The following is a 26,911-nucleotide window of genomic DNA, read 5'->3' as shown; positions in this document are numbered from 1 at the left end:
TAGAATAAATATGTATTTTCAAATCAATTTACTTTTACAGAATATTTCTTAAACAAACATAATGATATTTATTGAGTCCCCGAAGAATAATAAACAAAAATGAAAAATTTATACAACAAAATATTAATTATTTAATTACTTAACGGGTGGACATACCTTTGGTGACGGCACGTTTTAAGGCTAATTCAGCCTTTCTGTAGTCATCAGCAGATGATTCTTCTAATTCTAAAGCGGCTAAAGCATCAGATAAAGCAACTTCGATCTTGTCCTTAGCAGACTTCTTTAATTTAGCAGATAAGACTGGGTCAGTGACTGTGGATTCAACAGAGGCAACGTAAGCTTCTAATTTTTGCTTTTGTTCGTGTCTCTTGGCGAAAGCGTCATCAGAAGACTTGAACTTTTCAGCATCTTCAATCATCTTTTCAATTTCATCAGATGATAATCTACCAATAGAGTTAGAAATGGTAATGTTAGCGGAACGGCCAGTAGATTTTTCAAGGGCAGTGACCTTTAAGATACCATTGGCATCAACTTCGAAGATAGATTCTAAGACTGGTTCACCAGCTTGCATTGGTGGGATGTTCTTTAAGTCGAATTCACCTAATAAAGTGTTTTCGGTACAGTTAACACGTTCACCTTGGTAGACTGGGAATTGAACAGTGGTTTGGTGATCAGCAACAGTGGTGAAAGTTCTTCTCTTGATGGTTGGAACAGTAGTGTTTCTTGGGACAACTGGAGCGAAAACGTTACCTTGCATAGCAACACCTAAAGATAATGGGATGACATCTAATAATAATAAATCTTTAGTGTCATCGGAGGTGGATTGACCAGTTAAGATAGCACCTTGGACGGCAGCACCGTAAGCAACAGCTTCATCTGGGTTAATAGACTTTTCTAATTGCTTACCTTCGAAGAAGTCAGACAATAATTTTTGGACCTTTGGAATTCTGGTAGAACCACCGACTAAGACAACTTCATCAACACTGGACTTAGAGATCTTAGCATCCTTCATGACTTGTTCAACTGGGTCTAAAGTAGACTTGAATAAAGCAGAGTTGATATCTTCGAATCTAGCTCTGGTAAGGTTAGCGGAGAAATCTTCACCATCGAATAAGGAGTCGACTTCAACGGTAGTTTGAGTGACAGAAGATAAGGTTCTCTTAGCACGTTCACAAGCAGTTCTTAATCTTCTTAAAGCTCTGGCATCACCGGAGATATCTAAACCAGTCTTTTTCTTGAAGTCAGCCTTGAAGAAGTCTAACAAGTTGGTATCGAAATCTTGACCACCTAAGTGAGTGTCACCAGCAGTAGCCTTAACGGTGAAAACACCACCAGTAATGTTTAATAAGGAAACATCGAAAGTACCACCACCTAAATCGAAAATTAAGACGTGTCTTTCCTTTTCGGACTTACCAGCACCTAAACCGTAAGCAATAGCGGCGGCAGTTGGTTCGTTAATGATACGTAAAACGTTTAAACCAGCGATGGCACCAGCATCCTTGGTAGCTTGACGTTGGGCGTCGTTGAAATAAGCTGGGACGGTGACAACAGCCTTTTCGACAGTCTTACCGATCTTAGCTTCAGCAACTTCCTTCATCTTGGTTAAAACCATAGCAGAAATTTCTTGAGGAGAGAAGCTCTTGGTTTCTTCCAAGTATTCAACTTCAATTTGTGGGTTACCGTTAGCATCGATAACCTTGAATGGCCAGGTCTTAAGATCCTTTTGGACAGATTCATCATCGTAAGCACGACCGATTAAACGCTTAGCATCGAAAACAGTGTTCTTTGGGTTTAAAGCGGCTTGGTTCTTAGCAGCATCACCAATTAATCTTTCTTCGTTAGTGAAAGCAACGAAAGATGGAGTAACACGGTTACCTTGTTCATTGGCAATAATTTCAACTGCAGAGTCGTAAGTAGCGACACAAGAGTAAGTAGTACCTAAATCGATACCGATAGCACCTGGAAAAACACCGTCAGCCATTGTTAATTAAAATTAAATTAAGTTGTTGTATAAACGAACAAAAGAAGAATTCAATAATTTGAAAAAAATATATTTAAACCTCAGATGTATGAGAAAATTTTTCACTACCCAGCAAAATTTTTCACTTTGTTTAGGTCTTCTCATTAAACTGCAAAATCACATTTAATGAACTAATAAAGTAAGTACTGAGAACTGCGCACATTCCCAAATGTACTGGGATGCACGGGTTACCCGCAACCGTGTTTGAAGTCTAACGTATGTAAGGTAAGTATCCAGCATAGTGAAGAAAACCTATAGGCGTATGGGACGATAATTGGTCATGTTGCGACCCCAGGAGCAGTCTATGGACAGGAATTACTGTCCCTGTAGTCCATGAGATAGTTTTGGATGAGATTTATACTATATTGAACGTTTGCAGGTGTGCCGCAAATCACTAGGTCTTGTGGTGTATTTTTTAAAGGAATAAATGTTGCATCCATTGTAGTTGAATATGGTAAGACCTTGACGACACAAGCAGACGATTTTCTGATACTATTGATTCTAGTGCCCTGAAAACCCATTAGGAAGCTTACTTCATGCTTTTTTAGCAGAAGGACTTTGCGGATGATATCTGTGGGTTGGGGTATTTCGCAAACCTTTATTTTTTTGCGGAGAGTGGTAGTAAGGCTGACAATGGATCTGGGACACAGGGGAAATTCGTAGAGGGGGTTGTGGATGATGATATCATTATAGTTTGAATCCATGACATCCAAGAGTTCACTAATGGATTCAAAGGTGTCGTTTTCTGTGGGGAGTTTGGAGTTAGACGAATAATTGGGGTGAATGCGAATCACATCACCGTTGAAAGTAGATTCATACAAACATGATAGATTTGGGGCATTCTTACAGATGTATGACTTCATTTGCATTACTCTACTTGTGGAGACGAAGAAATCAATGTATAATGCTGACTCAAAATGTAATCGAGCCATGGTAGCCAATATCTGCTTCATACTTTTATTTTTAATTGGTGCCAAACTAACCATCCATTCGTCGACACATAGCTTTTTGCACATGACCCATGCTCTGTTGTCGTTAAATGAGTGTGATTGTTCGAAGAATATTTCAGCTTCATAGTTCTTGTTTAGCTCTGACAAGAACTGGATGATTTGTTTTGAACAAATTCTCACTCTTACTTGTTTCAGAGGATCATTATGATCTGTTTTCTCCTGTAGTTTGTCTATGCTTATCAAACTTGAATCCCCCGGACTCTTTCCGTAAATGTAGCTATTTTTGATTTCCGAATATTCTATCCATAACGTGTTGTATAAATATAACGAACTGAAGATCCACTCGTCATCAGCGTCTACATAACTTTCACTATAACACTCTTGGCTTCCCACAATACTTGAACTTGACATGCGATTGATAGATCTGGATTCATTTTCAGCCAGCGCTAATGTTGAAGTAGATTCGGGACAATATATTCTATCACTGCTTCCATTGGGAGTAGGTTGTAACAGCATGATTGCATTTCAACGGAAGAAATCAACAATTACTGAACTAACACTTAAAATGAACACCTCTTCCCTAGATGAAATTCCAACTAGAAATCTATAATAACTTATAAAAAACGTTGCTTTACTGGATATTTAAATTTATAAACATATTATTGCAGCCAAGTAGCGCGATTATATCTCTATGATTATTTTGACCTATAAAACCACCACGATTTATTATATATTTTGATAGTACTTTAAGACTAATTCTGATACTATTTAGCATATACTTCTCTCATAGTATCGTAAAGAAAGCAATATTGATACACAGTTTGAACCATCATCATTCTTTCGCTACGCAATTGAGTAACAATCGCTTCAATTGGATCGAATTGGTCATTCGCTGGATCGAGGATATCGGGACTCAATTCATTAAATAGCTGATCTAGAGCGATAAAAGTACCGGTACGTCCAACACCAGCTGAACAGTGTACGATAGGAACCGGTTCATTGGTGACTGATTTCTTCAAAGCTCTTATCTCTTGCGACAAGGATATTAGCGGACTAACAGAGGGTGGAACTCTAGCATCGGCCCATTTGTAGTAGTAGAAATGGTAGACCTTTTTCACCTGTGTCTTTGATCTCAATTCCATTTCAGTCAATAAGTAATCACCTTTCTCGATGTATGTTTCAGATACAAAGTGCACGGTCAAACCGGGTATTTCAATCCCATCACCTTGTAACAACGTGGTAACATTCAATACGGGATTAGTCTTGGTTGGCCAGTACTGAGAGCATTTCTTCATACCACCTTCTGTCAAGGGTGTAACCATCGCAATGATCACTGTATCATTTTTCTGCTTTTCTGACTCATTATAACACATAGACCAAAAGTGATGTATTGTAGCTTCAAGAGGTCCCTGTGCTGCTATATACCGAACTTTATTACCCATACTTATGTACGATGCATTGATGTAATCCGAATGCCCTTGTTCAACTGGCAATTTGACCCTTGACTTATTCCACGGAAAAACGTTCGAATATCTATTCCTTTGGACACTTTTACGACTTACTGCATCACTTATGGACCAGTCAGATTTGTCCGGAGAGTTCAACGCTTCCCGTATTCTTTCTGATTCGACTGCATTATGTGTAGTAAAATTTACTTTTTGATCTGGTATCGGCAATTTCAAAAACAGGGGAGAAACCATTTTCTTAAACTTAACAAATACTGGGAACTTAATGGTACACGAATTATATATCAACACAATTCCAAAAGGTAATTGGTATAAAAACAAGAAGTTAAAATGGGTATATACTATTACATATGTAGATCAAACTTTGCCATTTAAGTAACAAATCATGTGATCCAATATGGATTTGATTGCAAAACTTGTCTATGTTGTTTGTAAGAATAAGTACTTATAATGTCATAGAAATAGTACAAATTGCCATTTAGTCGATCTGGAATCTGGTTGGCTTCTAAAGGTGACAAAATGGTACAAGTTTATTGAGAAAAGTTTGAGTGAACTCATTGCAACGTGCTTCTGCATGAAGTTAAACCTACAGTTGATAAATACAGATACACATATATTATAGCACGTATATCAGCAAATAGAAGACAAAATAGATATAAGTCAACTATGTCTACTATCTTGTTCACTGAGAAAACGTTAAAGGTATTTATCGAATTATAAAATTTTGATTTACCGAATTATAAATTTTTGATTACCCCCTTTTCTAATCTATCTTGGATAAGTTGGTCACTATCGGTTAAAACACCGGCAGTTTTTAATACCTTGGATGTGTTGTTGACTACTGATTCCCAGTCGATTTCACTCTGGCCGAGAGATTCGTTAAATTTCACGGTCTTTAACCAGGCTTTTGCGTCTTCTTCGGAGTAATCCAAGTTGGTAGAAATGTAGGATGTGGCCTTATCCGGATTTTCAAGGAAATGCTTAACCCCCTCATTAACACAAGCAGTGAAATTCTTGATGTCTTCGTAATTGTTCTTCAATACGTTTTCACGCACAGCAACAACCCACGAAGGCCATGGGGTGTAAATCTCGCCAATCTTCTTAATCTCTTTGTTATCATAGTATTTCTTAGAGGTGAAATGTTCCCACATAAACGCATCACTGAATTTACTTTCGTCCTCGTATGTGTGGCTGACAGACTCACGTAAATTTTTAAAATTTGAACAAGTTGGGTGGTCGCTGAAGAATGGAGATGGGAACTTCAATTGGAGTCCTAAGACAAAACTCATGATATAGGAGCCTGAGCCAATTCTCGAAACCCCAATTTTTTTACCAGCCAAGTCTTCCAGCTTGGTAATATCTTCTCTGTTGTATCCGGTACTGATTGCCCAACACAATGGCGATTCAACATAAGTTCCAGCCACTTTATACGTCTCATTACCCTTTGCAATATCCGCAACAAAGCCTTCCGTTAAACCTATGGCAATATCTACTTCATTAGAATTGAGTAATGCAATCAAACGACCAGTTCCCTCTGGAACTGGGGTGAATTCGATTTCTAAATTTTTAGATGCATAGTAATTCTCTTGTTGAGCAAAGAATAATGGCGTAGAGAAGTGCTCCGGGATATATGCAACCTTTAATACAGTCATTGTTCTTGAAAACAGCTTTAGCATTGACTAATATTAAGTATGAGAGTAAAGTTGACGTAAAAGTTCAATGCGCATTTTACATTAAATTTTAAGGCACTACTATACATAGAAAGTGCCATTTTTTGGACCTTATCTACATAATTCGCTACTGCTAGTTCATTCATTGTCAAGATATAAAGAATATGGGTAGAAGAAAATATAACAACACTGCAATGACGTACAATCTATATTGTATTTAAAAAAAGGACTAACAAGCACATGCATCAGCACCACCACGATTGTTATTTGATCCAGCACTTAAATCAATTCTCCCTTCATTATTAGACTGTCCATTGACATTCAATCCCGAAGCTGTGCCCAGGTTAGCACTCGTATCAGGAATTTTGCTACCTATTCCAACGAACACATCATTGACATTATATGAGGATTTGGCACTAGTTTCGAAAAATAATAATCCTTCTTCTTCAGCGAGGTTCTTTCCTTCTTCAATACTAACTTTCCTCAAGCTTTCTTCATTTTCGTTGTCATTCTCTGCTAAATCATACTTATTACCCACCAAAGCAATCGTTATGTCTTTAGAGGCTTGTTCGTGTAATTCCTTGACCCAATGCCTGGCTTTAATGAATGATGCTGGTTTAGTGATATCGTACACAACTAATGCTGCTTGTGCATTTCTGTAGTACATAGGGGCTAATGATTGGAATCTCTCTTGTCCTGCTGTATCCCATATCTCATATTTAATGGTACGATCTCCAATAGTACACTTTTGAGTTAAAAATGCTGCTCCTATAGTTGGCTCCTTGTTTTCTTGGAAATCGTTGCTCACGAATCTTAAGACCAAAGATGATTTACCAACAGCAGCTTCGCCTAGCAAAACTAACTTAACGGACGTTGCGGGATTTGGGAAACTCATTTATAAAATGATCCTTATTATCAATCACGATTTACAAACTGTATTTAACAAACGATTAACTGTTGTATATTGTTCTATAATATACAAATAAAAGAATCAATTATGATAAAGAACAATAGAATCTAATGGATTGCCTTCAATTCATTTATCTAATCTTTTGTTTAATCGGTAAAAACACGACCTCTATAACGGTTCTGGTTCCTACTATAACCTACTGAATAGAAAGATTTCGATAATATAATGGTAATAGGATTATTACTGTTATATAGAAGATGGTTTCCTGCAAACCCAAGACTCACATTTATAAACATAAGTGCCCAAGGATCTTATGTCACTGGAATAAGAGGTCTCAATGTCACTTTCATGCTTTTCAAAGATGAAGCCGATCTTTTTTACCAACTCTATTAGATCCTCTCGTGTAAGTTCCAACCCTTTCATAATAGTTGGGATTGACTGTAGTGCCCCACCTTTACTCAATTGTTTGGTGACGAAATGAGTTTGTGAATCATCTTCGAAATGCCATAAAAGTGGCCCAAAGTTAATCCAGATACCACCTGGTTTTAGGCAATGGAAGATAGCCTTCAAGTAGTCAATTATGTTGGATGCAGTGTCAAGGAAAAAACAAGTTGTGAGTACATCAAATCGTTCGTGGTTTTCGTTACGGAATTGATTGGCAACTGGGTCGCTTGAATATGTTTCTGAGTACATTAAGTTAGGTGGCCCGTATAAGTCAACAAAGGAACCGGCAGTCATAGACATTAAATCTCCATAGGGTATTTCGGGATTCTTCGTTGCTAGTTCATGGATAGATGTAGGATTGACATCGGGGATTGTTATTGGACGTAATTGGTTTAAACGTTTAATAACGTGTGATTGTTTATGCACAAACGGAAGTATGGAGTAATTATTGGCAAATTTACAGTGGTTTAGCATGAAGTTTGATGTAAGAAGCATATGATAGCTGAATTCGTTCCCTTGACACCAAAATCCCTCTTTAACAAGATCTAAAACTAATCTGCCCAAACCACAACCGGGAACTAAGATTTTAATATTCTGTCTTTCTTTTTCATTAGGAAATCGATCAGTTAGTTCCTTTATTATACGCCCGAACGTTATCTCACGCTCCTTTTCTCCATCAGTACTCCATTCACGAGATAACTGTAGCAAGGTCGACCTTACTTTATCATAATCAGAGTCGGAACAGGCAGCCCACTCTTGTGCATTAGACGAGACCCCCCAATCTGCAGCAATGTTCATCGCTAAGGATTTAGTGAACTCCTCGTTTATACCAATTGCCATTTCTAAATCACTTGTATGCTTGGGATACCATGGTATTAATTCTAGTTCTTGCTCACTTAGAGATGCTTGTTTGATATTTCTTGGTTTGATCAATTCTTCATATTCCCATTTATGGAAGTTATAAAAACTCAGTAACGTTGAAGTTAAGGCTTTATACTCCTCTAAATTCTGATCTTCTTCTTGTTCCAATTGACCGTTCATTTTTCGATACGGAGTACTCTATATTTCGTTCAACTTTCGGACCTAATTTCTCATTCCCGATCTAAAAGTATATTTAATTTTAGAGAACATTATACAACATAAATAAATTCATAAAACAAGCAGGAATTTCCAATGAAAAGAAGTCTTATAATACAAAAGTAATAGAACCTAACCAAAAAATAAATAAATATATATAATTATTGTGCTTCATAATCATTGACTAACAAACCATTATTTGTCAATGTGAGTAAATCAACTTCTTCCCTAAATTCGTTATTATTCATTTCGTTAATGACATACTCATAGCGTCTCGGGTAATGTTCAGGCTTAATGAACGTGGTTGCGAAAGAAGATATTGGTAATTCATGAATTTGTACACTCAGTTTGAAATCATTCCGTAGTTTTGCAATATCTGTTACACTATTTCTAAAGCATTTTATATCATCAATAGGGAACGCCTCTTTAATTGACCAGTCAAAAATTACCGTCCTATTGAGAATTTCCATCCGTTTCTGTAAAAATATATTAACCCTAATTGAGTAACTACTCAAAACTTTTAATTGGTCCTTGACTTGGTTATATGATTGGAGAGAGTAGCAACAAGTCTCCGGATTTTCGATACCTTTCAGATATATTTCAAAATCTTCCTCAGGAACACTGATATCCACTGTTACTGGGCTATCAAACTCTCTAACAAAAAAGTACTTAACCTGAGGAAAGACCGCATATAATGCTTTTTTGAGGCACTTGTAGAAGAAATACAATATATTTTCAACTGGATCATTTTCATTTGAAATAAACATACATTTCGCTGGAAATATTCTTACCCATTTATGCAATATATCAAATAGCGCTTGCTGTTGGATATCTAGATTCCCCAAATTATTATTAATCGTAGGAAGGAAGGTATCAATAGTCTCGTTCGTGAAAACTATCAAATCAGAAAATTTTGCTTCAATAAACTTCTGAGTATCTATATCATTAGTATCCAAGGCGGCATCAGTTGATGAATTCCCTAGTATACTCAATAAATTCCCGAAGGACTTCAACATTGAGCGATATTCGTGTAAGAAGGTCGGGTTGTAGGCAGGTAAATAAACTGATCTCACAATGTTTTTCAGCACTTCTAAATGCATCATTAGCATAAATGGAAGCGGCTCGCCATTTTGAGTGACATATGCCACATTGTGTTGTAATATGCTGAAAAGTCCGTCTCTGAAACAATTCATAGATCTTAAAGTTGCAGACGGATCATAGATTGATGTTAAACTTAAAACAAAAGATGCTGAGGAACACACCAAAGGATCAGTGTCTTTATTCAAGTAGACTCGCAATTCTTTAATAGCCATTGCATAGTGCCTTATAGAACTAGATATTAAAAGATTTCGCACTTTTGTCCTATCAATCAATGCTGTGAAACCGCCTGATATGTATTGTGGCATCCAGCAATTAGAAATCAAATAGTTGGTAGTGAAATTTATCATGCAGCCAAACATCAATTTTTGTGTAAAAGAATAATGAATAAATGAATGCAACCAAATGGAGTACAAATATCTATTATCTTCTAAAGAACAAGTACCTGTTGCTAGTTGAGGACCAAACTTTAACATTAAATCATGTATTAATTGGTTGTAATTAATGTTAGGCATGTCTATCCTCTTGAAGGTTGTGGGTTTTTCAATTGCTCCTGGTAATGCCTTTTCATGACTATGTATCAGACTGCCAGAAGTCTCAAAATAGTCTGAAGTATGTGGCGAAATAACTGAGTCATTCCACAGAACCGGCAGTTTATTAGAGCTGAATGCTCCGCTATTAAATACGTCCCTTGAAGGTCTGAAAGAAGGGTTCATGTTATGAAGATCCGTCTCGCCTGGTATACGAGACCCATGTGGATTTGGGTTCTTAATTGAATACACGGGATAAATGACAGGATACTCTGATGAACTCACAAGATTATCGCCCTCAGTGAATGTTAAATTACCCTGAAAATTCAATACATTATTCACACCCATATCATAACCACCGGCTAAATGGTCGTCCCACCTAAAGCCATGGTTATATGTAGTATCTGAGATTTGGTCGATCGCTCCACCTTGACCCATGGGAAACGAATTCGACGTTTTTAATGCGTTTAATGACGATGGTGACGGGTATTGCGTTTCGCTCGACCTAAGAGATGAATTCCTCGACTCATCTTCTCTTTTACCTTGATCGCCTCTAAGATCGTCGACCTGCTCCAAGACAAATTTCGACTGTGTGAGGTCCTTGAGCTGCTCTTCTGTATAGTCTAGGTATCCACATCTCACTTTACGCCTAACACAGTTGGAGCATGCCGGTAAAGTCTCTGAACATTTCACCCGTCTTTTTTTACAATTAGGACATCCATTTTTCGAGTTTTTATGTTTCCGTCTTCTGGCCCCCTGCGTTTCGTTTTCACCTTTGTCACCTTTTTCCTCAGTCTCTTTATTCTTCGTCCCTGGTATCTTGCCTATCGCACTAGCGTCGTCTTTGAAATTTAATCCGTCCTTCATAATATCGTTGATATCTGGCGCTGAAGCGTCCGTATCCAATTGGTAATTTGTCCTTTCCATCCGGATAAAACCTCTATCTTTTGCTGAGTCCGTACCGTATAAGTTCTGCAAGCAATAATCTATCGGATGATGTATTTTTGAGGAATTTACTAATCGTATCACGCTTAATGCAATATTTGTTCCTATTAAATCACAATACCACTATTTTTACGGTATCCCTATATCTAAATGTAGCGTATTTATCTTCTTCAATCTGAATTATAACCTTAGCATATTTGATGGTTGAATTTGACTAAACTCGGTTTCCTGCATAAAACAGACATAAATTCTAGTCCTACATTTCGCGGCTTAACGACGTTGCGATAGTGTATAATAGCGGATGAGTTGATGTTGTATTGAATTCGGCGGAAGGAATCATAGTATACAGATATATTGCATTGTCTTGTATATGGATGCCGAATTCAAATGATGAAAACAGAACGTGAAGTGTGTTCAGAAAACAAGATATTGTGAAGGATGAATATCTTTTATTAAGCATATTCACACTCAGGTATGAAACGCATTTATACTTCTCTTAAAATACGGTCTTTAAAAGCTGTTCTAGATTGTATTGTGGGTATTGTTATGAGTGTAGGGATTGTTGCGGACGCAGAGTAAGCTTGTGATAATAGGACGAAACGCGGGAAAAAAGAACAATATAAAATCAACGCACCGGGATGAGCCGTACATATCGTCCAAGCTGGTGTGGCTAGTCGATTTGATCACCATACATATGTAGGCACTGGGGTATTAATTTAGGCTGAAGACGGAATATTTTTATGCGAATGCCTAAGATTGGATGTGTGCAACGAGCAAGATCTGAAATGTGAAAACGCTTCAGATCGAGATTTGACGAGATCTAGCGCCGAAAAGTCATCGCAGGCTGATGACGAGATAAAACCGATATAGGGTATCCGAAATACATAAGGTAAATTTGGCTACAAGTGAAATATACGTAGACGCCATAGGCATGTAATATTGTACACTATTAAGTATTTGAAACTAAGGAATTTTTTACGGTATTGGCTACCGCCTGTCTGCCGTAATCAAAGTTCTGGACTCTGATTCTTGTTTCTTCGAGGGTTGGCTGGTTTGAATTCCAGTACGACTGTTGATTTATTTTTAACGCGTTAAATAACGACAGAGGGTTAAAGTCGTGAGTTAATAGACCAGTCTTGTAGTTGAATTCGTTTGGAAGTTGTTGTTTTCTGAGTTGTTGATTTTGTTTTTCGTGGCTAAGAATCGACCTGTATTCATCATTAGCGTGGAAGATATCAAATATGGGAAAGTGGTTTGCATTAAGGGTTATATCGGAGAAATTATCAATTTGATCCTCTTGTATGTCCAATTTTTTTGGTAGTAATTGTACGATATCGTTATAATGATCATTGTCATTTTGAATGGGTATGTTGAATGGTTTCACATATTCTGCATTTAAAATAGTATTCGTTGATAAGAAATAAGAATAGAACAAAACTCTATAATCAAAAAATGACACCGTTCGCAACATTTTTTCCGATAGAGTACGCAAATAATGAAATTCGTCAGTCGTTATGTTTATCTGCTCAACTTTATAAATCTCTGGATCAAAATCAACTCTGGGACAGAAGAGATTGCATGGATCCACAAGTAATACACTTCTCACAGGCGAAATGATATTAGTCAAGGCTCTTCCTATAACAGAATAAAACAAATAAAAGGTTTTCTTAACCGGGGAAGCACTTGAGCTCATTGAAAGAGCATCAGAAGGATAATTTTTGAACCAGGAAACTAATAAATCGAAGATTAACCTCACGGATGTGAAATAAATATTGTTGCTATTGGTATCTTTGACATTGTTATTAGTTCTATAATAGCAATTAATGTAGTTTATCGTTGGGAAAATTACAGTAACAAGATTTTCTAAAAACAGCTCTAGTTCTAAGCAATCATGTTTTTCCAAGTTACTTCTTAATCGCATTTTCCTTCCGTCTTCTGAGTTTCCTTCTGCATATCTTTTAATATAAGTAGCTTGAGCATCCATGAAAAATGTCTTGAATTCCTTGAAATCTTCATATATATCCAGGATGATGTTAAAATTATAGTCAGGAATCAAAGCTGCCAGCGCATGTCCATTTAAGGTTTCTAGTGTGACTTGAATTGTGGGCGTTATATCCCGAATAGAAGTGGAATCATTAAAAACCTTCACTAATAACGAAGATGTACCATTGTACATGAGACATAAAGTTTCAACAGTAGCTTGGGTATGAAAGAAAATTGACCATGCAGAAAATAGGGAAATTTTTAGTGGATACTCGATGTGGATGTCAGTTATCGACTTCCGTAAGTCTTTTATCAAAGCACCATAATACCTATAGGATTTCTGCGTGAGTATATCTAAGTCCTTTTTTGTGAAAAAGAATCCATCATCTGACGAAGCATTAGACGACAACGATGTATCTGAAGCTGAAATCGACGAATATGATGGACTTTCTGATAAATTTGAAAATATTTCTCCATTTAATGTAACATTACAAGTTTTCAATAGAACATTCAAGGATCTATCCATGAAGAAGGAAAAATATACCTCAAGTACAACTGCTTGATTATAAACAGACACCCAAAAAGAATCTGCATTGGCGTTTGTCCAAACAGGTGAAAATATAGAATTAAACTCCAAATTAACCAATGATTTTACGTTTCTATTAGAATCATTTAAATATCTTTCCAAATAAGTGTTCCGTAACCTTTTTGCTTGTACAAGCTTTGGAAACGTAGTGCGACTAATAATAGCATTGGGAAGTGGATTGAAATTAACCTTGTTTCCACTTAAATTATTAGATGCCTTAAATTGAGCTTCATTGCCTATGCTTGTAAATTTACCTGGAGTATTTTCCCAATCAAAAGAAAGAGGTGCCTGATAATCGCTAGGAGTTCTTTGATTAAATAAAGCATCATTAGGCCCCATCTCGTCAAGATACAGGATTTGTGCTTGACCTGAGGCCATTCGAAAGTTTTCCTCTGAGTTCAAATCACCTTCAAGGTTCACATGCATAGATTGTGATTCATAATCAGATGGAAAAGCCTTCACAATCGATTCATCCGTCGCATTTGGTACAGAAAATCCGGTTTCACCCTTGGATAATCTAAATATAGTGTCCTTAAACAAGGACATCCTCAAGGAATCCTTATTATTATAGAACTCGTTTTTAAAGATTACTTCATCTTGATTAAAATTTCTTTGGTCATATATCCCTTCTTGCGGTGGGTAAGATTGATTATGTGGGGTTTGTTGTTGCTGACGACCTCGAAAATTGGGGCTCAATGATGTAGGTAGGCTTGAAATAGCATCAGACGTGGTGCTATTCGGCACACTATTTCCTGAAGTATTAGGATGTAAAATTTGGGGTTGTGGTGTGGAAGGGTCGAAACCACCACTAGGTAACCCTTTCATGAAGTTATGTTCCTCTTTCTTTTTCTCATTTTTCTTACGAAGCAACTCGAGCTTTTCCTCGGGGAACTCAATATAACCACATCTATAGTTCTTTTTAATACAATTGTGGCATGATGGAAGTTCCTCGGTGCATTTTATTCTCTTTGCTTTGCAATTTGGGCACCCTAAATATTTGTTAGTATATGTATTTGAATTGGTCAGTCAAAGCAGAACACTTACCATCTCTCGAGTTCTTATGAGTTCTTCGACTCTTTCTTTCTTTTATCCTTGAATATACTCCTGGACGCGCAAGCGACATATCCTAGTCAGATGTGAACGATATACGATGTAAAATGACGTTGTTCGTAGTCAATTATGACAAAGTAGAAATATCTTCAAGATATTAATAATCAAATAAATAATTCTCTAATTTGAGTTGTATTATGGTATAGATTGTAGTATATTACCTTCGTTCTTGTTTATATTAGTAAACTTATACTCCGAGAGTCTATCTATCACAATTACCATACAGGTTATAATTATATTAGTCGTAGGAGTAGAAACAATTAATAACCACAGGACCCAACAAAATTTCAGCTACTAATATATCCCGGCTTGAGGTATCGTTTATGTTAGTGTTGCTTTATATTCAGTAACCTAAGAAGAACTATATTTCAATATTACCAGAATTCGAATAATCTTAGGGTCAAGTCACATGCATAATTTGCGTGTCTTCAGGGACCAGGTTGTTGCTATTTATTGTCTAAATGTAAAATTTTACCTAGATAGTCATAATTGGTAATCGTCTTTAAAGCTAGACCACTTCTGTAGTTCTGTTAAATGTCTCATTGTAGGTCTTCCGTGAGGACAGTTCCAAGGCTTATCTAGCTTACTTAGATTTGTGAGTATTTTTGTCATAGTCTTTCTGTTCAAATGTTGGCCAATCATTATACTACTTCTACATGCTCTCATAGCCAATAAAGATCTTATTTTGGAACATTTGATACCCTCATTACTGGTGGAATTGTGGGTGTTGATGAGGTGTATAAGTTCATGGAAATCACTAATATCAAATAGAACATTTTTCAGAACAGGTAGCGATATGAGTTTGATACGTTTACCTGGAGGATTATCTTCTTCTACTTGTATTACGAATCCATTCTGTTTAAATACAGAAAGGTTATCCATTACAATCATCTCGTCGATTGCATTGAGCTCGATGGTTTTCGGAATAACGAGAGTTTGATTCTGGAAAGTGGTAATCTCCGTCAATTTTTCGAAATTGTATTTCTCGTCAGAAGCATGTTGATCAATAATAAATAGGTTATTGGATGAATTCAAAGTAACTAAAATAAAGCCTAGATTGAATTGTCCAATAAGTCTCATTTCGAGGAAGTCCGATTTCAGAATCGTGTAGGACAACTTTTCTTCCGCTTCTTTAGTAGATTCGATATTATCAATTGCTATATTTCTAGAAGAATCTTCTTGACTCTTTCCTGAGGCCTCATGCTTTTCAAGCTCTGAATAGATATGTTGCAAATCAACATCTAGCGTAGTTGATAGATTATGTACGTAAGACTTAGATGTATGTTTAGTAATAACAGCAGGGTCTTCATTGAATGTAATTTCATCCCGTGAGACCATGGTTTTGGTTCTTTTTATGGGCCTTTCTTCTACTTCTCGATCACCTATTGATATTCTCAAATTATCCGTAACATCTGGCTGAATTTGCTGCAGTAATCTTTTTGGTTCAGATGCATTATTTTTGAAAGATGATAAATCAAGTACCTTGTTGCCATTTTTTGGTTCATCGTCCGATTCAGAAACGAATAGTTGTTCATCTCTATTGCGTTTCAATGAGATTCTAGTTGATTCATGAATATTTGAATCATTGAATTCTAGGCTATTATTGTGTTGTTTTTCAACTCCTCTTTCATTCAATATTTGCAGCACATCCTCATTGTCTGAAGATTGTTCATTTTCTATATTATTGTTTCTATTTCTTCTGTTATTTGTACTACTCAGGCCAACTTCAACAACGCCCAAATCACTAAGTAGTTTATCCCTTGTTCTTTGTGTTTTATGGTTATTTCCAATACCTATTGTTCTCGTTCCTCTGGTAACTAATAAATCATTATCTATGATCTTGTTCCTGGAACTATTGCTATCATCGTTGATTTCATCAACCTCTTCATCTAAATTCATAATCTCCTTTTCGTTTTCTTCTTCTTCCTCATCTTCTTGTTCTTCTTCTGCCTCTTCTGCTTCTGCTTCTGCTTCTTCTTCTTCCTCATCAATCGTTTCTTGGACATCCTCTACTTCTACTTCCTCCTCTTCTTCTTCTTCTTCCTCCTCATCGTTCTCCTCTTGGACCTTTTTCTCTCCAGCCTCTTCATCCGTCTCATTTTCATTGTGTTCCCGTTTTCTTGTTACCATTAGATTTTTTTGTACTTCAGCTTCTCTTGATGTTTCATTCACATTAGAAACAACTTCGGTGACTTTATTCGCTTGGGTTGAATTGGAAGAAACTGAGCTTTTTTCGTCGCTTAGACTAATCCCTGAACTCTTATTCTTAGGAATAACAGTATTCTGTGTGTCAAAAAATTTAGTTACTTCATTTCTTAATATATCATTAATCAAATCCTCATTCTGAATCATTATAACTCTTTTATCTGGGGTTACATTGATGTCTAAGAATTCAGTGTCTATAATTACATTTAGTATGACCACTGGAAATTGAACATGATTGAAGCTCTTATATACTTCATTTATAGTTTTTAAAAACTTCTTAAATATAATTGGTCTTCCATTTATAAATAAATATTGCCTATCTCCTGATGATCGGCCCAACCCAAACGAACTGTTAGAGATATATCCTTTAAACTGTACATTTAACTTCTTATGGGTTGGAAAGTCACCCCGGTTTAATCTAAACTTGACATCTATGTCATCTACCGACAAATCTATAGGAATTAGGCCATATGCACCGTTACTTCCAAAAATATTTACCACATTATCTAGAATAGTGGAGCTACCTGTTCCCTTCGTGCCAATTATCAAGTTTTTCTTTGAGGTCTTTGGATTAATATTGTACACCGTAAACCTTATGTTTGGGTTTATTATGATATAGTTGATTAAAAGACTCACTGCTTTATTGTATTCTCTTTTCAAATTTTTTTGTAAGTTCTTTTGTCTAACTGGCAAATTATGAAATAAGCTAGATACTAAAATTGACGTTCCCTTGATGCCCCCGATGACTTTCTTTTTATTTATCAATACACCCATTGCATTATACTTCAATTCAGTTGCCCTGGGATAATTTTCCTTGGTACAAGTTGTAATTCTTAAGTTTGATACCGAGCATAATGAGCTCAATGCTTCTCCTCGAAAGCCCAAAGTATTAACTTCACTTAATTGTTCAAACGTAGAAAGCTTTGAGGTACAATGCTTTAAACATACTGAAGTAAAATCATCTTCTCCAATTCCAATACCATCATCGATTATCTCAATTGAATCTAGTCCACTGTTCTTGAAAAGTACCTCTATTTTGGAGCTGCTTGCGTCTATTGAATTTTCCACTAATTCCTTCACGATTGATACCAAATCAATAATGACTTGACCAGAAGTAATTCTCTGTATATCACCAGCATTTATATTCTGAATGGCCATTCTCTAAATGTATTGGAACCTTGGTTCTAATGTTCTAATACATTTAAAACATTTTACGCGTTTATCTCACGATAAAGAATACGACTACTGATTTGATCTATATGAAGCTTTATGGGTTTGCCTCTAACGCTACCATACGTAATTTTAACACTCAAGGAGTTCATAATCGTATGGCTTAATCAGGTGCTATACTACAATGAAATTTATCCTTTGGAGATATATGACAAGCTAAAATCGTTTGACACTATTGTATATCAATCAAGGAATCCTGCTTTAAATAAATATGTCGAAGATTTAGTAAATGAGTTCTTACAAATTCTAGTGAATGGTGATGGTCATGATAATGGAGGGAAAGTGAACCAAATACTAATATTACTATATGACGTAAAGTCAAATAAAACAAAAAAAAAATACGTGGTAAAATTTAATGAAATGATCAATCTAGGCGCCAGTATCAATGATTTAAATTTTTTATACCTGGTTCATGAAAAAGATTCAGAAAGTCTTTTAGAACCAGTTATAGAAATACCGAGTTTTACATGGGATGAAATATATTCACAATTTAAGTCTATTCTATTCTCGCAAATCGAAGAATTGAAGGTACAGAAAAATGGTTCAGAGAACGATGATCTTTTCTTCAAAGTGATAGTAGACTTGGAAGATTCTATTAATTTGAATGTAAGCATTAATGCTGAGACTAATAGTCAGCACTCAAACTGGGTTAAGACGAGTGTAACAAGTGAAGACAGTAAGCAAAGGAAGACAAAAGTTGTCCCTATTGGAGAAGTTAGTGTTGGATTTATCTGTATTGATATGTACAATGAGTATACCAAAAGGGTAAATGCGTAAAGTATTCTTATCATTATATTTATTATACTATAGAAAGTATAATTTCATTTATACAGTAGTTATGCAGATGATTATATACTGTTATCTAAGCGCAAGAAGTATTTCAAATTCTCATACATAAAATAACTGATGGAAACGGCGGGTGCAACCTTCGCTAAGTTTGGTAATAAACCCTTAAACAAACCAGGATAACCTTCTCTGGCAATTGTCTTAGACAAAACGTCACTGAACCCATTATAGGTATATGGATGTGCGTATGTACCTTGGGCTTGCAATCTCGTTCTCAATAAATTAATTGGATATACAACAGTAGCACCGAATGTACCGGAAAGCGCACCCAAAGATAACACCATATAGTTCGGTAATTTGACATCTTCTTCCTTTATACCCTTCTTCTTACTTTCTCGTATAACTAGCCAGTTCTTTATGGTAGTAAATGTACCTAAGTCCAAAGCTGCATAAGGAAATATACCACTGACACCAACGAAAATACCTCTATAAAAAATTCTAAGTCCACCTTGTTTAAATAAATCCTTCGCAGTTTGAAATAACAAGTCATTTCCTCGTACTGATGATTCCAAATCTGAACACTGTAATCTAAATTTTAACGTATCAATTGGATAAACCGTAAATTGTCCACAAACACCCCCAATACCACCAGCTAAATATGTAGACACTTTCGACAACTGGGATGTATCTTGAACCCCTTCTACTCTTGACAAAAAGCGTTTTGTGGCTTCAAATGACCCAAACTTCATAGCCGACTCAGGAAAAACTTTCAAAACATTCAAACCGTTACCAACATAGAAAGTCCTGAAACCACCTTGTTTCCATAATGTTCTTGCTGCTTGTATCAAGGGAGATCTTATCTTCTTTGGATGTTCCGCTGCCTGTTTTGCAGCCGCCGCTTCAGCTGCGATTACCTTTTGACGGGCTTCTTCGATAACATGTGATGAAGCCCCGTTTGCAATCTGCCTAGCAATTTCTGATTTTGAATGCAATACAGTAGAAGTTAAATCTGTTCTTGCAATCAAAAAAACTTTGATTCTATCAAATGGTGCCGTGCAAGTACGAGAAACGACACCCGAAAGCCCTCCAGCCAAGAAGAATCCGAACCCACTTAAGAATTGATTTATTAAAGTCACATCACCATCCGAAGAAATATCTAACTCTTCCACTATGAAATGGAACGCAGTCTTAATCCTTGAGCCGTTTAGTCTTGGTATCAATAATAAAAAATCTCTAAATTCATCATAGGTCACGTAACCATCATTTTTGTAGTCAATCTGTTTGAAGATTAAGTCTATCTTCGAATCTGAAGGGCTCAAATTGAGAGTCTTCTTCAAATAATGAACAAAATCAGCCTTATTCAACCTTCCATCGTTATCTTGATCTATCTTATTAAAACCCTTAAGAATCTGATCGTCAGTAGTAGTCAAATATAACTTGAAGTCATTGAAATCAATTACCTTATCTTGATTTGAATCGAATGAGTCGAAAATTTTCTTTATCATCTCGGGGCTTTCGCTCAACGGATGCTTCAAGTCCTTCAATGCCTTCTTAAAGTCCTGGAGAGTAATCTCTCCACTTCGATTAATGTCCAATTTCTTGAAAAGACTATGGTAATCGTTATTGTTCAGACTACCTTCATTCGACCCCTTTTCCTTGTCTCCTCCCGACTTGGATGTTGACGTTGAACTTGCCATGGTAGACATTGTCTATGTTTTATTCTATGAAAAAGTCGTCTTTGCTGGTATATTCTATACTGTGCCAATATGTATATATTTGCCGGTAAATGCTAATATGGTATTTGGAAATTTTCCAGTGTCTGGCTCTACTTTTCCTATATCTATGGTACGACAAGTATTTACTAAGAGTCTAGCTAACCATATGCTTATACTGAATATTTCAGTAGTAAGCGGTTTTAATGAGCGTTAATTTGCTGTTAAATAGTCACGTGACAGATGATCCAAACAGAAGACCAAGCCATGGCCAAAACGCAGAATAGGTGTATTTATCTAGCCATTCAAAGGGTGAATGGTTCAAACGAAGCATTATGGAGTCCCTATATTGGTTGGGTTTTCTCGAGTTTGAATGTGAATTTCAATCTCTCGTAAATATAGTAACTTATCGACACGGCAGGTGCAACTTTGGCGAGATTAGGCACAAGACCCTTATACAACCCAGAAACGCCCTCTCTGGCAAGTGTCTTGCGGAGGACATCAAAAAATCCATTATACGTATATGGGTGCGCGTGCGTTCCTTGGGCTTGTAATCTAGTTCTTAATACGTTTACAGGGTATACTGCACTAGCACCAAAAGAACCTGAAAATGCACCCAAGGCTAAAATCACATAGTTTGGTAATTTGACATCTTCCTCCTTTATACCGCTCTTTATGCTTTCTCTTTTAACGAGCCAGTTCTTTATGGTTGTGAATGTACCTAAATCGAGGGCTGCGAAAGGAAACATTCCTCCCAATCCAGCTAAAACTCCTCTATAGTAGATACGCACACCGCCCTCTTGATATAATTCTTTTGCAATTCTGATCAAAAGTTCATTGCCTCGAATATCTGACTTTATATTTGAACACTGCAATCTGAATTTTAGAGTATCAATTGGATAGGACGTCAATTGGCCACTAACCCCACCAATACCACCTGCTAAGTACGTTGAAATAGTTGATAATTCTGATGGGTCGCGCACTCCTTCGATTGTTACAAGAGACCGTTTGGTAGCCTCAAATACACCAAGCTTTACTGCTGATTCGGGAAAAATTTTTACAGTATTCAATCCATTACCTACGAAAAACGCTCTAAGTCCCCCCTGCAAGTATAAAGTTCTCGCAGCCTGGATCAAGGGTGATCTGATTTTTTTGGGATTTGTCACTTGCTTCGCAGCATTCTTAACTGCACGATGGTTTTGTTTTGCTTCCTCTATAACTCGAGGAGATGCATTATCTGCAATGGCCTTACTGATTTCTGCCTTCGAACGTATCACGAGAGACGACAAGTCGGACCTGGAAATTAAGAATGTCTTGATTCTATCGAACGGCGCGGTACAGGTCCGCGAAATAACACCTGCCACCCCTCCTGCTAAGAACAAGCCAAACCCATTCAAAAGCAGCTGGTTCATATTGACATCTCCATCGGAAGAAATATCAAGTCCATTTACAAGAAACATAAAGGCTGTCTTAAGTCTTGACCCCCCTGACCGTGGTACCAATAACAAAAAGTTACGGAATTCATCAAAATTTATGTATTCTGTATCTTTTTGAGCAATCTTTTTGAACATTATCTCCATCTTTTCCCTAGTGGCATTCAAATTGAGAGTCTCATTCATATAATTCGAAAATTCCTCGAAATTCAACTTTCCATCATTATTTCTATCTATTTTCTTGAACCCTTTTATAATTTGATCATCCGTCGCTATCAAGTACGATCTGAAATCATCTAAGTCAATTGCCTTATCGTCATTCTTATCTATTGACGCAAACATCTTATCAATAAACTCAGAGCCCTCGCCGACTGGATAACGAAGTACTTTCAGAATATTACGGAATTCATCTAGCGTCAATTGTCCAGAGTTATTCACATCCAATTCTCTAAATATACCCTCGTAATCGGTCCCATGTTCATAAATGCTACCTTTTTGGCTTTCAGAACCATTCAATCTACCGAAATTTGACATCAGGTGTATTATGGCTAAACTACAATTATCTTACTTACTCTGAACACCTTGCTGTTAATTCCGTCCAATATCTCCGTTGATGATTTGATTAAAATACGGGACAATGCTACTAAGTCCTCTTATTTTGGTCACATGATACAAGATGCAACACTGAAGACACTAAATGGCGATAAAAACAGCTCTATTCTGCCATTCAGAAACCTGATTTCTTCATATTGCAGATTCCCTAGTCAGAATAAAGCTCGCCATTGGACCATACTATTTTCTTGTATTTTACACCTCACCAGTGTTGTTAGGTCTACATATGTCTAAAAAGTAGGTGAAAAATGGCAAAATGCGGTAATTGCACGATACTTCGACATCGAATTGTTTAGGCATTCAAGATCATAGTATTAAAAGGAATAAAATTTGCAAGATACACCTTTAAATACATAGTTTGATTCAAATGTCAGTTCAGATTCTAGGAGATCAAGCTACTGAAGAGAGAGCAGAAAATGCTCGTATGTCTTCGTTTGTTGGGGCCATTGCCGTCGGAGACTTGGTTAAGTCTACGTTAGGACCTAAAGGTATGGATAAATTATTGCAAAGTTCATCTAACATGGATTCAGCAATGATCACCAATGATGGCGCTACGATTTTAAAATCGATTCCATTGGACAACCCAGCCGCTAAGGTTTTGGTTAACATTTCCAAGGTTCAGGATGATGAAGTTGGAGATGGAACCACGTCTGTCACCGTGTTGAGTGCAGAGTTATTGAAAGAAGCAGAAAAATTAATAGAAAAGAAAATCCATCCTCAGACGATTATTGAAGGTTATAGAATCGCGTGTACTACTGCGTTGGAGGCATTAAGTAAAGCAGCGGTGAACAATGGTTCTGATCAAGAATTATTCAAAAAGGATTTGATTAACATTGCCAAAACTACGTTATCGTCGAAGATTTTAGCCCAAGACAAAGACCACTTTTCTACTTTAGCCGTGGATGCTATCCTCAGATTGAATGGTTCAACTAACTTAAACCATATCAAAGTGATCAAGAAGGTGGGTGGTAGATTAAGAGACTCATTTTTGGATGAAGGATTCATTCTTGAAAAGAGGTTCGGAATCAACCAACCTAAGAAGATTACTAATGCCAATATTTTAATTGCAAACTCATCTATGGATACCGATAAAGTCAAGATATTTGGAGCGAAATTCAAAGTTGACTCCACGTCCAAGTTAGCTGATTTAGAAAAGGCAGAAAAGGCAAAGATGAAGGCCAAGGTTGAAAAAATTAAGAAATTCAATATTAACTGTTTTATCAACAGACAATTGATCTACGATTTCCCAGAGCAATTATTTACTGATGCTAAGATAAATTCTATCGAGCATGCCGACTTCGATGGTGTTGAAAGGTTAGCTTTGGTCACTGGTGGTGACGTTGTTTCCACGTTTGATACACCAGAATCCGTTACATTAGGTCATTGTGATACTATTGAGGAAATCTTAATTGGTGAAGATGTTATGACTAAATTTTCCGGTGTTGCCGCTGGTGAAGCGTGTACCATTGTCTTGAGAGGCTCTACTGAACAAGGTTTAGACGAAGCTGAAAGATCGTTGCACGACGCGCTTTCTGTCTTATCCCAAACTACTAGAGAAACTAAAACCTGTTTAGGTGGTGGTTGTTCTGAAATGATTATGTCTAAGGCTGTTGAACAAGCTGCTGCTAATGAAACCGGTAAGAAATCGTTGGCTATCGAATCATTTGCTAGAGCTTTAAGACAATTGCCAACTATCTTGGCCGACAATGCTGGTTTTGATTCCTCAGAATTAGTTTCTAAATTAAGATCTGCAATTTATAACGGTATGACTACCTCTGGTTTGGATTTAAACAAGGGTACCATTGCCGACATGAGAGAAACAGGTGTTATCGAATCTTACAAGTTAAAGAGGGCTGTTGTTTCTTCTGCTGCTGAAGCATCCGAAGTCTTGTTAAGAGTTGATAACATTATCCGTGCTAAGCCACGTACAGCTGATAGAAATCAGTAGTTAGTTTTGTAATCCATAGTGGTATATCCTTAAATAGAAATATAATTGATGAAGAAAATCGTAAGTGAAGGCAACGTCTAAATTACACAAAACCAACTTTGGGATAAGTTTGTCAAAACTATTGGATATTAATAAGTTGATCCTAAGATATGTTTCGTAGGGGCCTTCTTAGACTTCTTATATTGTCGTCAGTATTGTCATGTAGTTTCTTTCCGCAAAGTTTACGTTTTAGTATGATTTGAATGGTTTTGCTTGTTTTTGTGCCTTTTTTCAAAAATTTCAAAATCTCATACTATCTGAATTTGCAATCAATATACCTTCTCAACGAACTCGGGTTTCCTCACGAGGTATAACTACATCTTTAGTACAAGAAAAGAACCCTACTAGAAAAAATTATATCTAACTTACATTATCAGCTTAGTATCTTAACCTCAATGTTTTTTCTAGTCGGTATCTTTAACTTTGTTCTTTACTCCTAGTACCTCAAATTACTGTACGCTGCAATCTTACTATTTCACCCTCTGAAGACAAGCTTTGTATCTTGGATTGTAATAGTGCATTTATTTCATAAGTTGCTACTTCATCCTTATCACTTCAGCCAGGATAATACAGACTTAGAAAAAACTGACGGGGGGGTCTACTTCCAGAAATAAATCAGTAGTCACATGACTTCAAAATCATAAAAAGGCTTATTGCAACACACAGGGCAATATTATATCCGTCCTAACGGTGAAATTAAATCCGTTACATTAAGAGGCACTAAATTGAGCCATGGCTCTTTGATAATATCTGTTTTTCTATTCACTTGGTAAACTGTATTAATGAAGCTTCCAAGGATTGCAATTGTTGGTGGTGGGCCAGGAGGTCTTATGCTAGGTAGACTTTTACTGTTGAAAAAAATATCATTTACTATTTTCGAGTTAGAATCAGGCCCTACTAACAGAAGTCAAGGAGGTTCATTAGATTTGCATCCTGAAACTGGTCAAGTTGCTATTGAAAAGGCTGGTTTGATGAATGAGTTTCAACTGAAATCCCGGTCTGAAGGGGATTGAATGAAGCTAGTTTCTTGGGATGGTAGAATATTATTAGATGAGAAACAGCATAAGTCATTCGAAAGTTATAGTCGTCCTGAAATTGATAGAATTGCATTAAGAGATCTCTTGTTGAAATCTTTGGATCTGAAGCACATTAATTGGGGTAAAAAGTTACAAAGAGTAGATGTTGTGGATGATACATACAATTTGAATTTCTCTGATGGAACCGTTGAAGGCGGCTACGACATGGTGGTAGGTGCTGATGGTGCATGGTCTAAGGTTAGGCCTTTAGTAACAGATATAAAACCACATTACTCTTCGGTAACAATTATAGAAGTAACTCGCAACAATGTAAGGATTACATCGCCATGGTTTTCTAGCTACGTGGGAGAAGGAATTTGTTCTATGTTTGTTGAAAACAGGGCCGTGATGGCACAAAAAACTGGTAATGATAGTGTTAAAGTATATGTAGGTTTGAGGAAGGATGAATCATGGTCTAAATATTGTGCATTGATTGGTCTGACAAAGAACATGCAAGACAACAATTGATAGAGATGTATTTTAATGATTGTCATGAAGATGTTAAATCAATGGTCCTAGAGTGTAAAGATGAACTAATAGTGCGTCCACTTTATATGTTACCTATAGGTATTTCCTGGATGTACCGGAAAGGCATTACATTGATTGGTGATGCAGCACATTTAATGACACCGTTCGCTGGTGTTGGTGCTAATTTGGCCCTATTTGATGCTTGGAAGCTTGTCGAAAGCATAGAAAAGTGTGATAGAAATTATTCTAAAGGAATTGCTAATTATGAAGAGAGTATGTTCGAAAGATCTGAAGAACATGCCCAAGAAACATGGAATAATTTGGAAACATTTTTAGGCCTTAACGGTGGTGAAAAGTGCCTTGAGTTTTTTATGCAGGGTCAATAATAGAAATAAGAAACCAGCTATAGACAAGTGTGATGTAAGTATGGAAAATCGGTTGAATTCTTATAATAATTTTAGGAAGGGGAAAACAGTGATGATGAATTGTTAGGGCAATGATAATAACGATAGATTGTAATTTAAGTATTCGATGAGATATTATTATTCTTAAGCACGCGTAAGAATAGAATAAATAAGATATATATACAAATAAGTAATATTTAGAATGAAAA

The 26,911-nt window shown here is 36.5% G+C and overlaps 13 protein-coding genes across 13 annotated transcripts; 2 read left to right on the top strand and 11 right to left on the bottom strand. All coding sequences in view use genetic code 12, as the record gives it.

Moving 5' to 3' along the window:
- Positions 1-139: 139 nt before the first annotated feature.
- DEHA2A11044g (DEHA2A11044p) lies at positions 140-1,981 on the bottom strand (the record flags this gene model as incomplete). The annotated part of the gene is made up of 1 exon (XM_456813.1): positions 140-1,981. The coding sequence occupies one exon, from the start codon at positions 1,979-1,981 to the stop codon at positions 140-142; it is 1,842 nt and encodes a 613-aa protein (XP_456813.1).
- Positions 1,982-2,322: 341 nt separating this feature from the next.
- DEHA2A11022g (DEHA2A11022p) lies at positions 2,323-3,486 on the bottom strand (the record flags this gene model as incomplete). Its single annotated transcript, XM_456812.1, has 1 exon — positions 2,323-3,486. The coding sequence occupies one exon, from the start codon at positions 3,484-3,486 to the stop codon at positions 2,323-2,325; it is 1,164 nt and encodes a 387-aa protein (XP_456812.2).
- Positions 3,487-3,734: 248 nt separating this feature from the next.
- Positions 3,735-4,670, bottom strand: DEHA2A11000g (DEHA2A11000p; the record flags this gene model as incomplete). The annotated part of the gene is made up of 1 exon (XM_456811.2): positions 3,735-4,670. One exon carries the CDS (start codon positions 4,668-4,670, stop codon positions 3,735-3,737), a length of 936 nt encoding a protein of 311 aa, XP_456811.2.
- A 503-nt stretch (positions 4,671-5,173) lies between these two features.
- On the bottom strand, positions 5,174-6,112 carry DEHA2A10978g (DEHA2A10978p; the record flags this gene model as incomplete). Its single annotated transcript, XM_456810.2, has 1 exon — positions 5,174-6,112. One exon carries the CDS (start codon positions 6,110-6,112, stop codon positions 5,174-5,176), a length of 939 nt encoding a protein of 312 aa, XP_456810.2.
- A 223-nt stretch (positions 6,113-6,335) lies between these two features.
- On the bottom strand, positions 6,336-7,001 carry DEHA2A10956g (DEHA2A10956p; the record flags this gene model as incomplete). Its single annotated transcript, XM_456809.1, has 1 exon — positions 6,336-7,001. One exon carries the CDS (start codon positions 6,999-7,001, stop codon positions 6,336-6,338), a length of 666 nt encoding a protein of 221 aa, XP_456809.2.
- A 261-nt stretch (positions 7,002-7,262) lies between these two features.
- Positions 7,263-8,501, bottom strand: DEHA2A10934g (DEHA2A10934p; the record flags this gene model as incomplete). The annotated part of the gene is made up of 1 exon (XM_456808.1): positions 7,263-8,501. The coding sequence occupies one exon, from the start codon at positions 8,499-8,501 to the stop codon at positions 7,263-7,265; it is 1,239 nt and encodes a 412-aa protein (XP_456808.2).
- Positions 8,502-8,698: 197 nt separating this feature from the next.
- DEHA2A10912g (DEHA2A10912p) lies at positions 8,699-11,092 on the bottom strand (the record flags this gene model as incomplete). The annotated part of the gene is made up of 1 exon (XM_456807.1): positions 8,699-11,092. The coding sequence occupies one exon, from the start codon at positions 11,090-11,092 to the stop codon at positions 8,699-8,701; it is 2,394 nt and encodes a 797-aa protein (XP_456807.2).
- A 967-nt stretch (positions 11,093-12,059) lies between these two features.
- On the bottom strand, positions 12,060-14,802 carry DEHA2A10890g (DEHA2A10890p; the record flags this gene model as incomplete). The annotated part of the gene is made up of 2 exons (XM_456806.1): positions 12,060-14,668; positions 14,724-14,802. The coding sequence occupies 2 exons, from the start codon at positions 14,800-14,802 to the stop codon at positions 12,060-12,062; spliced, it is 2,688 nt and encodes an 895-aa protein (XP_456806.2).
- Positions 14,803-15,272: 470 nt separating this feature from the next.
- DEHA2A10868g (DEHA2A10868p) lies at positions 15,273-18,152 on the bottom strand (the record flags this gene model as incomplete). The annotated part of the gene is made up of 1 exon (XM_002769979.1): positions 15,273-18,152. One exon carries the CDS (start codon positions 18,150-18,152, stop codon positions 15,273-15,275), a length of 2,880 nt encoding a protein of 959 aa, XP_002770025.1.
- Positions 18,153-18,263: 111 nt separating this feature from the next.
- DEHA2A10846g (DEHA2A10846p) lies at positions 18,264-19,001 on the top strand (the record flags this gene model as incomplete). The annotated part of the gene is made up of 1 exon (XM_456804.1): positions 18,264-19,001. The coding sequence occupies one exon, from the start codon at positions 18,264-18,266 to the stop codon at positions 18,999-19,001; it is 738 nt and encodes a 245-aa protein (XP_456804.2).
- Positions 19,002-19,072: 71 nt separating this feature from the next.
- DEHA2A10824g (DEHA2A10824p) lies at positions 19,073-20,716 on the bottom strand (the record flags this gene model as incomplete). Its single annotated transcript, XM_456803.1, has 1 exon — positions 19,073-20,716. One exon carries the CDS (start codon positions 20,714-20,716, stop codon positions 19,073-19,075), a length of 1,644 nt encoding a protein of 547 aa, XP_456803.2.
- Positions 20,717-21,066: 350 nt separating this feature from the next.
- Positions 21,067-22,689, bottom strand: DEHA2A10802g (DEHA2A10802p; the record flags this gene model as incomplete). The annotated part of the gene is made up of 1 exon (XM_456802.1): positions 21,067-22,689. One exon carries the CDS (start codon positions 22,687-22,689, stop codon positions 21,067-21,069), a length of 1,623 nt encoding a protein of 540 aa, XP_456802.2.
- Positions 22,690-23,134: 445 nt separating this feature from the next.
- Positions 23,135-24,715, top strand: DEHA2A10780g (DEHA2A10780p; the record flags this gene model as incomplete). The annotated part of the gene is made up of 1 exon (XM_456801.1): positions 23,135-24,715. One exon carries the CDS (start codon positions 23,135-23,137, stop codon positions 24,713-24,715), a length of 1,581 nt encoding a protein of 526 aa, XP_456801.1.
- Positions 24,716-26,911: the final 2,196 nt, after the last annotated feature.

This window comes from Debaryomyces hansenii (genome assembly GCF_000006445.2).
Source record: "Debaryomyces hansenii CBS767 chromosome A complete sequence".
In the NCBI taxonomy this organism is placed as follows: domain Eukaryota; kingdom Fungi; phylum Ascomycota; class Pichiomycetes; order Serinales; family Debaryomycetaceae; genus Debaryomyces; species Debaryomyces hansenii.
The sequence above is the reverse complement of the archived record's forward strand: the minus strand, read 5'-3'. Positions and strand labels throughout refer to the sequence as shown.